Raw genomic sequence first — 12,284 nt, 5'->3', positions numbered from 1 at the left:
TTCCTTTTTTCTCAAGTTAGGGGGAATGGGAATGAGGTCCTCCTTGTAGGTTTGTGGAGGGTGGCGAGAATGGAACTGTCGGGAATCACCTCTCATCAAGAGATGAGTGACGTTAAAAGTGAATGAACTGAAGATCCAACAGCAACTAGATGTAACTGTAGTGTTAAGCCCAGACCTGTGAAGAAACAGCTGCAAAACTACAAGTCCCATGCCCTTACCACTGGCGTGGCTCGGTTGGGTGTCTCCCCACAAAGTGAAGGGTCGCCTGTTTGATTACCTGTCCAGGCACATGCCTGGGTTGCAGGTTTGGTTTCCAGATGGGACACTTACAAGAGGCAGTTGACCTGTGTTTCTCTCCCTTTCTCCCTCCCTTCCTCTCTCTAAAAATAATTAAAATCTTTTAAAAAAACACAAAACAAAAACACTAGACCCAGGATGCCTTTCACAGTACATGGTGTCTATATTCATACATGCTCAGTGTGGTGGCTGGAGCCTGTTTTCCATAGGCTCCTGACTAGGTTAAATAAGGTGGAGCAAGTGACTCCACCCCAAAAGCAGTCTTTAGAATTGCATTTGAACCAAGCCCCAGGGTGGAGCCAGAACTTACCTTTGTACTTTAGGCTGGTCAAGGTTGGTGGTAACTGGCTGGATGGTTCTGGAACTGGCTGCCATTCTGACACGTCTCAGAGCTGCAAGCAGGTTTGAATCCAGGATCTTGTGGCACTACTCCCCTATTTGTGCCCACTTCTCTTATTCTTTATCCTCTTCCCTTGGGGTCTTTCCCACAGGTCTCACATAATTCCGGCTGTCCCTGAGGGCCCTGTGTTAGTCACAGGATTTTTTTTCTACCTGACTACAAGGTAATAATTCACTTTTGATAGTCCCTTACTTGGAGACTCAAGTCTCCATTGTCTCCTGTCAGGCAAGAAGTGCTGGGAAGGATGGGCCCCTGTGCATTATCAGCTGACTATACAAGTTAGGGACCAGGGCTGAAATGGGAAGATAGTATGAAGCCTTAATGACTGCCCTGCCTTCTGTAGGTCCTACCAGTGAGCCACCATGGCCTCTCAGCTTCTTGGGTTGGCAGAAGAGTCTGGCCTGAGCCCTGGGGAGTCTGAACTGGCTGTGAACCCCTTTGATGAGCTCCCCTTCTCTTCTCGCTACTACAAACTGCTTGAGCAGCGCCGAGCCTTGCCCATCTGGGCTGCTCGCTTTATCTTCTTGGAGCAATTGGAGAGTAGCCCCAGTGGAGTTGTGCTGGTGTCTGGAGAGCCTGGCTCTGGCAAGAGCACCCAGGTGGGGGGTGGGGAGATTGGATTCTGGAAGTGGACATGGGGACGGGCTAGAGAACTGCCCTTTCCCTGGGCAAGGGAGGATTAAGCTGCCAGGGGTTGCGGGGGAGGTAGGCTAAGGCAGTTGGGTTAGGCTCGCCCCAGGGTGCTGAAGGACCAGGGTACACCCCCAAATGAGAGATTAAACTGGCCATGGCTCCCATTGCACATCTGACAGAAGTCCTTTGTGTTTCTTGATGGTTGATTGTCCTTCCCTACCCCTACCCCAGATCCCTCAGTGGTGTGCAGAATTTGCACTGGCCAGAGGGTTCCAGAAGGGCCAGGTAACTGTCACTCAGCCCTATCCTCTGGCAGCCATGAGCCTGGCCCTGCAGGTTGCTGATGAGATGGACCTGACCCTGGGTCATGAGGTTGGATACAGCATCCCTCAAGAGGACTGCACTGGGCCCCACACCTTGCTCAGGTGAGGCCTTCTGCAGGCCTGATTAAAATCTAATTCTCCTCACCTGATAGAAACAAGCCTAGTCCTGCGACATCTCACCATATGCTCTCTCAACCCATCTCACACACACGCCCTTTTTTAATATGGAACGTTTCAAGAATATGCATGTTATTGCACAGGGGCCATGCTAATCTCTGTATTGTTCCAATTTTAGTATATGCTGCCAAAGTGAGCACCCAGCTCACCCTTTAAATCATGTTTTATGCAATGCTGATTTAAGCTCTTTAAGCCCAGTCTGGACCTCAGACATTCATCCTCACCCTCATCACAAAAGTCTCCCTTTCCCAGCTGGAGTACAGCTTCTGAACAAAGTGTCATCAGTCAGTGAGGTTGTAGGTCACTGTTAAGGGTCCACAGGCTCAGGAATTTAATTATCATCTTTTTCTGACCTTAATTATCAAAATCTAGGGTCCTGGGGGAGAAGCTTCCCTGGAATTCTGGGGCTGGTCAGTGTCCACACTGACTCCCCTGCCTACTGCCAATGTCAACAGGTTTTGCTGGGACAGGCTGCTTCTTCAGGAGTTGGCCTCAACCCGGGGCACTGGAGCCTGGGATGTGCTGGTGCTGGATGAGGCTCAGGAGCGGTCAGTGGCCTCAGATTTGCTCCAGGGGTTCCTGCGAGATGCCAAGCTGGGGAACCTTCCAGGGGACCCCAGAGTGGTCGTGGTTACTGACCCAGCCCTTGAACCTAAGTTCCAAGCCTTCTGGGACAATCCTCCTATTGTACGTGTACCCAGAGGGCCTGGTAGGTGCCCCACTCCCATCTACATGGACACTGTCCCCACTGATCGAGTGGAAGTTGCCTGCCAGGCTGTGCTTGAATTGTGTCGAAAGGAAGCTCCAGGAGACGTGCTAGTGTACCTGCCCAGTGAGGAGGTAAAAAAACAGGCTACAAAAGGAGGTGCTCCTTATGCTGCCTTCCCATCCTGGGGGTAAGGGGAACACTGCTTGTTAGGAACACTGGAATTGTCGTATTCACTGTTGGGGTCCTGAGGAAGAACTCAAGGATTTCAGGATGAAGAGGTCTACCATCCTCTTTTTATTCTGTCTAATGCAGAGATTTGTGGTTCAGCGAATTCCTGAAATTTTAACACCCCCAACTTTTATAAGTATGTGCATTTTTCAGAGTGAAGGGCCAAAGCTTTAGTAAGTTTTTCAAAGGGGTCTGTGATCCTACAAGGTGAGAACTGCCCTAACGCCCCACCCCTCTCCTCAGGAAATTTCCCTGTGCTGTGAATCCTTGTCCAGGGAGGTAGGGACCTTGGCTATCCAAGGTCCTCCGCCACAGGTGCTGCCCCTTCACCCAGGCCATGGTCAAGCTGTTCAGGCTGTGTACGAGGACATAGACTCAGGTGCTCGAAAGGTTGTGGTCACTCACTGGCTGGCTGACTTCTCCTTCTCCCTCCCTTCCATTCGACATGTGATTGACTCAGGACTGGAGCTTCGAAGTGTGAGTGACAGAGATGGGGGGGGGTCAAAGATATAAATGGCCTACTCTGATCTGTCTTGGTCTTGGTTTGCGGGCGGTGACAGGTGTACAATCCTCAGATACGAGCAGAATCCCAAGTGCTGAGGCCAATCAGCAAGTGTCAGACAGAGGCAAGACAACTGCGGGCAAGAGGGGCACCCCCAGGTAAGAGATTTTGCCCTTGCTGAGATCAACCATGAAAAAGTTATCAACACCCAAGCCCTGAGAAATCTACAGTGGTCTTTCCTGGGTTTTTCTCCCCTTAGGATCCTGCCTCTGTCTGTATCCTAAATCCTTCCAAGAACTAGAAGCTCCCACATTGCCCCAACCTAGGGTGTGTGAGGAGAATCTGAGCCCCCTGGTATTACTGCTAAAGAGGAGACAGATTGCAGAGCCAGGGGAGTGTCACTTCCTGGACCGGCCTGGTGAGCACCATCCTGCCCAAGCCCTGCTCTCTGACCACCAGGCTCTGAGACTCTGCTCTATAAGCCCTGTTTCCTCACCAGCTCCAGAAGCACTGATGCAGGCCCTGGAAGACTTAGACTACCTGGCAGCCCTGGATGATAACGGGGACCTGTCAGACCTGGGTGTCATCCTATCAGAGTTCCCCCTGCCCCCTGAGTTGGCCAAAGCCCTGCTGGCCTCATGCGAGTTTGACTGTGTGGATGAGATGCTCACCCTCGCTGCCATGCTCACTGGTATAACTCACCTCTCCCTGGCTCTACCACCTACTTTGGTCCTTCCCCTTGGTGTTTTGGTGCTCCGAAGGCTAGCCCTTTCCCCTGTGCTCCAGTTTCTACCTCTCACAGTGCATACAGAACCAGGTTTAATTGGTTATCCCTCTCTTGTCTCTTTAGCCATTTCCTTCTGCTGGTTCTTCCTCTCAACATGCTTAAATCTCTCCTGCCTGTTATTACTAAAACTCCTCACCCCTCTTTCTCAGCCCTATACTCCCCTTCAGCCAGACAGTATAATCTGTATTCTATTCCATCTAGTGTATTCCTCACCCACCACATTCCAGCTTCAAGCCCACCACAAAAATGAGGTCACCAGTGACTTCCCAAAGACCTAATCAAATGAACACTTTTGAGCCCTATTCACAACCTTCTTTTGACACTTCCGACCACTCCCTCCTTGAAGTTGCCCCCGCTAAGCTTCTGTGACCACTCCTCATGGTTCTCATCCTACCTCACTGGCCAGTCCCTTAATCTCTTGGGCTCCTTCATCTTCTGCTCATACACTGCAAATTGAACCTCGGGGTTTTGTATTCTTGCCCCTTTTATCTTCTCATTCCCTGAATTCTCTAAGCAAGTCATCCCCACCTGTGGTCTGAGGGGCCATCTTCACACTTAACTTTTCTAAAACTTGTATCTCCCTGTCAATACTATTCTTCTGAATCTTATAACTGATTCCTGATGGACATGTCTAGCAGAAGAGTCCTCAGTACTTCAGCCTAGAATTAAACTTGACCACTTTTTAAATGACCTTCTCACCATTACCACCACAAAATCGCATAATCATCTCTGCTCCATTACCATTGGTCTAGATTAATCTTTCTCCAGGTTCTTTCATTTTTATCTCCTAAATTTTTAAAATTAATCTGCTCTTCTCCATACTCACTGTCAATGCCACTGCTCAGCTGGATTCCTCCAGTAGCCTCCTAATTAGTTATGTGAACTTCAAACACATGGACTCTCTTATTTAAAAACTCTTCTTCAACAGCTATTCTTTACCTTCCAGACAGAAAGTAAAACTCATTTTCCCAGCACATCCAATCTCTCTAATGATTGATCTGGCCCATACCTACCTCCCCAGCTTTATCTCCTTTAACTCTGCCATGCATGCCATTTCATCCACCCAAACTAGGTGTTTGCAGTTCATGCCATGCTACCAACTTTCTGTTCCCAGTGTCTAGAATCCTCTCTACCCCTTCTCCACTGAGCTAATTCCTACTCAAAATTCATATACAAATATTGGCCCACACACCTATTGTGTTCATCAAGTTTGCTTGCGAGTCTCTCTCACCAGACTCCTTGAGGACAGAGACTGTCTTTCACTTATCGTCAATGTCTAATAAAGTGCATAGCACATAGAAGTTATCGATGTCTTTTTGTTAAAAGCAGCATTTTAAAAAAGATTTTATTTATGTATTTATTTATTTATTTGAGAGAGGGGAAGGGAGGGAGAGAGAGAGAGAAACATTGATGTGCAGGAGAAACATTGATTGGTTGCCTCTCACACACCCCCAGCTGGGGACCTGGCCTGCAACCCAGGCATGTGCCCTACCCAGGAACCAAACTTGCAACCTTTAGGTTCACAATTCAGCACTTAATCCACTGAGCCACACCAGCCAGGGCCAATGTCTTTTGCATTAAGTTCCCAAAGTGACATTTCCACCTTTTCACCATTCCACCTGTATTTTTTTCCTTTCTCATTCCCCAAAACAATCTTCCTGTCTTCTACTTCCAGCTGCCCCTGGGTTTACCTGTCCTCCACTCTGTGCAGAAGAAGCTGCTCTCCGTCGGGCCCTGGAACATGCAGATGGTGATCACAGTTCTCTGATCCAGGTGTATGAAGCCTTTATACAGAGTGAGTGGCGTACTCTGCATCCTCTTATAAAATCCCAGATTTTCCAAATGAGAAGTGTGCAAGCAGCTGACAGATCTTTATGCCCAGGAAGAGAAGGTCCTTTGGCCAAAGGTTGGGTTCTTTGGGAGGATCATAAGGACTTTAGTTGTACCTTGTCCCTTTCCTCTCCTAGATGGAGCAGACAAGGCTTGGTGTCAGGCCCGGGGTCTAAACTGGGCAGCACTGTGCCAAGCCCAGAAACTTCGAGGAGAACTCCTAGAACTTATGCAACGAATTGAACTTCCCTTGTCCCAACCAGCCTTTGGCTCTGAGAAGAATCGCAAAGACCTTCAGAAAGCACTGGTGTCTGGATACTTCCTTAAGGTTAGGGGAAAGAATTGGGGATCATTTAAAAGAAGCAGAAGGCAGAGAGATGAAAGATTGGTATGCTACCTCTAAAAGTGGGGTCCAGGTGGCCATTCAAAGGATTTTTTGGAGCCAGGAGAAATGTTCTTTGAGGTTTTGGGGTACAAGGAGCTATGGAAATGCTCTATGGTATGGAAAGGACTGTAACATCTACAAATAATGCTTTACTTTTAATACTCTCACCACCCTTACTAATTCTTTCTCAGACCCCTTTACTTTTTTCTACTATCTGCCTCTTCTAACTTATTCCTTCAATTTCTTTGTCTTTCAATGGAGGTGGCCCAAGACACAGATGGCACTGGAAATTACCTGCTCCTAACCCATAAGCATGTGGCCCAGCTCTCCCCATACTGCTGTTACCGAAGCCGCCGGGCTCCAGCCAGGCCCCCACCATGGGTTCTTTACCACAATTTCTCCATTTCCAAAGACAACTGCCTTTCCATTGTTTCTGAGATTCAACCACAGATGTGAGTTTACTGACACTCCTCCTACACTGCCCATTCCTCTTCCAGGGGCCAAAATTATAGCTAGGGAGTTAGAGAGCCTTCAGAAGAAGAAGAGGTCATAATGGTTTGCAGTAACATGATTTGAGAAGACAGGGTTTGTGGGAGGAACAGTGAGGAGTTTTAAAACCTGCATTATGTGAGTATACAAAAATCACCTAATTATGACTCTCTCTGTCAGGCTGGTGGAGTTGGCCCCTCCATACTTCCTGAGTAACCTGCCCCCCAGTGAAAGTAGAGAGTTCCTGAACCAGCTGAGGGAAGAAATGGTAGAATCTTCAACAGAGAATGAATCATCCTCCACCCAAGAGTTTGGAGATGTCTGTGTCCTGCAGTGACCTGCCTAAGGGACAGAGCAGAACTCATCTCATTGCATTCAGTCCTCCTTCAGTCTAGGCCACCAGCCAGATTTAGAAGCTGAAAGTTTAGGGTTGAATATAAATCGTGGAACCTGAGTCTCAATAAATGGTGGGCTGGGAGCGAAACGAATTGGGTAAGCCACAATCTGTATAGGGTTGGACCCTTTCCTAGACTTCTTTTATTTATCTGAGAGGGACTGACATGCCTCCATATCCCTAACTTAAGCCAAACCTATCCTTGTGCTCCTTTTTGAGCTTTAAAATTTCTTTTCATATGGTGCCAAATTTGAGTTTGGTTCTGCAGCAGTATATACAACATTCATGAGTTAGAGATGACATAATATCAAAGATTCTGGGCCAACTCCTCCAGCAATATCCCCTCTCCAGGTTCCCACCTTTGGTCAAGACTTTGTGCCATGGCTCTGACTTGTGTGGCTCAGTGAGTTGAGCATCCTCCCGCAAACCGAGAGGTTGTCAGTTTGATTCCTGGTCAGGGCACATGCCTGAGTCTTGGGCCAGGTCCCTGGTTGGGGGCATGTGAGAAGCAACCAATCCATGTTTCTCGCACACTGGTATTTCTCTCACTCTCTTTCTCCCTCCCTTTCCCTCCCTCTAAAAATAAATAAATAAATAATTTTTAAAAAAGACTTTGTGCTATGGCTGATCTAGCTGTCACAGAACATGAGTAGTTTGGCTTCAGTTGGCCTCTGACCCTGCCTAAGGCTTACTTCCTTCTATCACACTGCTCCTGCCTCCAGGGGAGGAAGAATGAGGGTGCTATAGAAATCAGACAAAATCTTCCTTTCCATCCTCATACAACTTAAATCCTGCTCCTTCTGAAACCTTAAGGCTATTGCAACCATCCCCAAACTCTCAACTTTCCATCAAAAAGCTTCCCAGCAGCCCCTAGCCCATCCACAAGCTAAAGTCTTTCTAAAAATTTCAAGGATATCATGTTTCCCTTTCTTTCCAGCTGGGTACTCCTTTCCTTTTTCTTCCCTTGGACTACTAACTTTGAGATCCTCCATCATCTTGCACATTGTAAATGTGTTTGTAGAATTTGGTGGGGAAAAATTTTAATTCTTAGAACTCTGCTTTTCTCTTCAGTTTCCTCCTTTGCAGATTCTGTCCCCATCATCCCATCTATCTCCACCTCCATGTGGATGTCAGCTGACTTCCCCCAAAGGCACTTTGCCAGAATTTATTCTCTCTAGGTCTAGCATTTAGTTACACATGTAGCGTTCATCTTGCTCCTATCTTCCTAATTTCCCTTCATCGTCCACAATACCATTGATTTCCTGATTCTCTACATTTCCATCCTTGGAATTATCTTTGATTCATTCTTAGGTTTCTCACTTCCTAATTATTTTCCAAGTTCTGCTCACCTATTTCCACTGGGCCGGTTAACTTTGTCCACTCCTTCCTCCTCTCTCCGCTCTGTCCCAGCGGGATTAGTGTTCCTAGATTTTCTCTTTCATCTTTCACCAGCCGCCTAGGCGCGTTGTGAGGCTCAAGCGGAAGGCCGTAGTCAGGAGTTTGAACACACACGGACAACATGAGGCTCAAAGTCAGGAAGGAATCCTTGGCGATTATTTTACAGAAGGATGAGATGCCCAATGTGGATAACACTCCGGTTCCCGTCACAGTCACACTCGTTCTGCAGCATCTCTTACATCATTACTCCGTTGTGGTTGGAGGGTTCCTTCCACCACACCTTTGGTACCGACCCAGCCAGTGCGGGCTGCCGCATCGCAGAACCACCTTTTACCTGTTCTGGCCCCGCACCACAGTTCCCACCCACCAGCCGAAGAACCCCGAGTCCTCAGGAAAGCACTGACCAGCCCGCCCGATCCCCGCACCTTATTGGCCACCATACTGCAGGTCCCGCCCTCTGGGCGCCTCAGGTTCAAACAGCGGTGAGACAGTAGAAGTGGGAAAAGGCGGGAAAGGCCGCGTCTCAGCGTGCGGGGCAAGCGTGCCATGTTACTCTGGGAGCCTGCGGTGGGCAAGGAGCCCTCGGCAAGAGCCTCCAGGCCGGCTCCTCCTGCTGCGTCGCCATGGTAGTACGGGACCACCGCAAAGGTGGCCACACGCGCCACAGCCCTGGGCTCCGCGCTCCATGCGGCGCCTCGGTCCGGAAAAGCGCTCGGCGGCCCAGGCGTAGCTCACACCACCGAAGCGAGCCCGGACACGGAAGCCACTTTGTTGTCCTCGGCCCAGGGCTGCAAGTTCTGCAGCGCGAAGAGTGACGAATTGTGCAGGCACAACGGGTCTGGGGGCAAAGGCGGCCGCAGCGGCCGCGGTAGCGCGTCCTGCTGCAGGTGCAGGAGCAGTCGCCCCGCGCGGTGCCGCTCAGCCTCGCGCTCCTCCGCCGTCTGGCGCCTGGACGGGCGGAGATGTGGAGTCAGCGAGGCCAGCCCTCGCCCGCCCCGCGCCTCACAGCCACTGGACCTGGCCCGGGGTCCCTCCCCGCCCCGCGCCTCACCGCCACTTGGTGCGCCGGTTCTGGAACCAGGTCTTGACCTGAGCGTCGGTCATGCGCAGGGCCTTGGCCAGCGCCGCCCTCTCTGCGGAGGCCAGGTACTTCTGGCGCAAGAAGCGCCGCTCGAGCTCTAGCACCTGCGAACGCGAGAAGGATGTGCGCGGCTTCTTCCGCTTCGGGGGAGTCCGGTTTTGGTAAGGGTGGCCGATACGGCGCGTCCCGGAGAAGGGGGAGAGGGCGGCTGCAAGGAGGAAGAAAGAGCAGGGTAAGGTTTTCGGGAAGGTTCGATGTGTCCCTGAGAAGAGAGCGCGGGAAGGGCGCGGGCGCCGACGGTAGCTCCCTCCCGTCGCCTCCCAGCAGCGGGACCGAGAGACACAAGTTGGAAGGGGATCCCCTGAAATGATTTGGGGGAGGAGTCTGAAAGGGGACTTGGATTGGGATCCGAGAGATCAAAGATGAGGAAACCCGGCCAGTGTGTGGCAAGACGATAGAGGGGTTGGGCAGACTCACCCGTGAGCCGGTCTTTGGCAAAGCGGCGGCCGCTGTCCATCCAAGGGAAGGTGAGTCCCGCTAGGCCCCCGGCACCGCCCAAGCCCGAGGGGCCCGGCACCGCAGGCGCGCCTCCCGCGGGCGGCTGCACTGGCAGTGGGCGGTGCGCGGGAACGCGGATCACGCCTCCCGGACCCATGCCGGGGCCGCCGGGTAGCAGGCCCAGGGACCCCGAGGGCCCGTAGCCTGAGGCTCCGTGAAATCCACCTGAGAACGCCGCACTCTCCCCATGGCTCTGGCCCGTGCGCCCCGGGCCTAGGCCGATCCCGTGGGGCTCCGGGCAGCTCAGGATCTGATCAATGCCAAAGCTGATTGGCTCATGATGCGGGAGATTGTGCGAGGCCAGCACCGCTGGCTCCATGGGTCCAGGTCCGGGAAGACCGCAGGAGGTTCGGTGGCTGGGGAGGGTGTCCCAGACAGTTCTGGGAGCCCAGCAGCGGAGCGCACAGGGCGGCGGCCTCAAGGGCCCGAGGAGCTCGCTGCGGCTGGGCGCCGGGGGCCCCAGGACAGCTTCATCCCAGTGCACGGTGAGTAGCCGCGCCCATGCCGGCCTCTGCCGGGCGTCGGTGCAGGAACTGGCATCCCGGGGGAGGGTGACCGACTGTTTCTGAGGCGCAGATGGATGCTGGGCTGGCGGGGCCTCTGCCCGAGTCCAGGTTGGAGAGGGTTGGCCGGCTCTGGCTGGGGCAGTGACTGACAGATCTGCCTCGAGTGGGCAGTGGGGGCTGAGGGGAGTGTAGGGGCGGGGCCCGGCCCATTAAAGAGAAAGAGACGCCTGTTTGCACCAAGCAAGGGGAAGACTGGCCGGCAGGGATGGCGGGGGTGGGGTGGAGAGGCAGCGAGGGTGTTAGGAAGCAGGCTCAGCCCGGGAGGGGCCAGAGCATGGGTGGCTACGCGCTGAGTCAGCCGAGATGCTCAAGGCTACTCCATCCTTGCCGGCCTCCGCCTTAGGACTTCCTCGCAGATACCTCTTCCCACACCCCTACTCTTTTGCCTCCCGATGGGTCCTGCCTGCTGACTCCCGGGTTCGTTGTGCCCCCCGCCTAAGTGCCCTCAAAGACCAAATCTCGTTTTGGCTTCTTGGATGCCATGGGAAGCTGCTGGGGAACGGCGCCGGCGACTTGAAGGCCCAGAAAGAGCACAGGTGTGGGAAGCGGTGACAGGCGCGCGTCTGGTGGGCTAGGGCGGGGAACCACTACTCCGTGCCAGTGTCTTAGTGCACCTCCTGGTCCCTTCCGTCGGACCCCTAGCTCCTTTCTGGAGCGCCAGTAATCGGTGCCCTCTGTTTATCAGAATTTCGATTTTCTCAAATCGGTGTAAAGCGGATCCTTGGCTCAGTTCAGGCCAGTGTGAGCTTGGAGCTGCCGTTCTGTCTGCGACAGGAGACACCAACAAGGGACTCTGCCCCTCCACTCTGCGCCCAAGAAGTCTATTCTCCCATACGCCCCCTCCCATTCCCACTACTACCACCACCAAAGGCAGAAGGATGAAATCGTCACAGAAGACACGTGGTACCTAAGTGACTCCTTAAGAGGATGCCAGCCGCCTCCTTTCCCATATACGCTTCACCCTACCCTAGCACAGGAAACTGTGCCTGGAACGTGTCAGAGAAGGGAGGTGGGGAAAGACTGAAGCGGCTTGGTGACCTAATGACCTATGGCCGAGTACCCAGGAGGTGGGAGTGTGTGAACTCTGCGTCCTTCCCTGGGATGGGACCCCTGGCCGGGCGGGCCCCTCTGCCTTAGACCCGCCCCTGCCGCCGCCCGGCCCGGTGCAGGCCGCCATAATCGGGTTAGCTGGGTCGGAATTACATTACCTTCCCCGGCTTGCCCCGGCCCCGGGGGGGCCCTGGCGCCTCCAAGCCGGTGAGACTGGGCGCAGGGAGGGGGTGTTTCTATCATCCCGCGGCGGGTTGGCACCAATGAGCAACTTGGCTAGCCTCGGACCCGTGGTGGCCAAAGGGTCCCGCCCCGCTGTGCCAACCATAGGCCCTCAACTCCAGCCCATTCCACGCTCAGTTCCAGGCTGCTTTTTACCCCATGGGAGCCAACATGCTTTCTAAGTCTAGTAGATGGGTCTCCCTGGGAGCACCAATCTTCCATTTGATTCTCCAGGATCTTCTGGGAAAGGCTCTA

The 12,284-nt window shown here is 52.6% G+C and overlaps 2 protein-coding genes and 1 pseudogene across 6 annotated transcripts; 1 reads left to right on the top strand and 2 right to left on the bottom strand.

Annotated features, from left to right (window-relative positions):
- The first annotated feature begins 73 nt into the window (after positions 1-73).
- On the top strand, positions 74-7,148 carry DQX1 (DEAQ-box RNA dependent ATPase 1). Of its 5 annotated transcripts, none has more exons than XM_090281579.1 (13): positions 640-699; positions 789-860; positions 1,041-1,296; positions 1,562-1,755; positions 2,286-2,670; positions 3,011-3,244; positions 3,343-3,427; positions 3,529-3,687; positions 3,769-3,960; positions 5,732-5,851; positions 6,024-6,214; positions 6,533-6,723; positions 6,941-7,148. In XM_090281579.1, exons 3-13 carry the CDS (start codon positions 1,060-1,062, stop codon positions 7,095-7,097), a joined length of 2,145 nt encoding a protein of 714 aa, XP_090137705.1. In that variant the 5' UTR covers positions 640-699; positions 789-860; positions 1,041-1,059; the 3' UTR covers positions 7,098-7,148. The 5 variants fall into 5 exon arrangements, with proteins under 5 accessions (XP_090137708.1, XP_090137705.1, XP_090137704.1 ...); XM_090281578.1 differs by having other exon boundaries at positions 3,328-3,427; XM_090281580.1 differs by lacking the exon at positions 3,769-3,960 and having other exon boundaries at positions 3,328-3,427.
- On the bottom strand, positions 1,872-1,971 carry LOC150006257 (U6 spliceosomal RNA; annotated as a pseudogene).
- A 1,447-nt stretch (positions 7,149-8,595) lies between the features above and the next one.
- Positions 8,596-10,810, bottom strand: TLX2 (T cell leukemia homeobox 2). The gene is made up of 3 exons (XM_090280296.1): positions 10,111-10,810; positions 9,604-9,841; positions 8,596-9,500 (listed from the first exon to the last, which is right to left on the bottom strand). Exons 1-3 carry the CDS (start codon positions 10,508-10,510, stop codon positions 9,284-9,286), a joined length of 855 nt encoding a protein of 284 aa, XP_090136422.1. The 5' UTR covers positions 10,511-10,810; the 3' UTR covers positions 8,596-9,283.
- Positions 10,811-12,284: the final 1,474 nt, after the last annotated feature.

Source organism: Furipterus horrens, unplaced genomic scaffold (assembly GCF_987537825.1).
Source record: "Furipterus horrens unplaced genomic scaffold, mFurHor1.1.pri manual_scaffold_6, whole genome shotgun sequence".
Classification (NCBI taxonomy): Eukaryota; Metazoa; Chordata; class Mammalia; order Chiroptera; family Furipteridae; genus Furipterus; species Furipterus horrens.
Note: the sequence above shows the minus strand (reverse complement) of the source record. Positions and strands in the feature narration are given on the sequence as shown.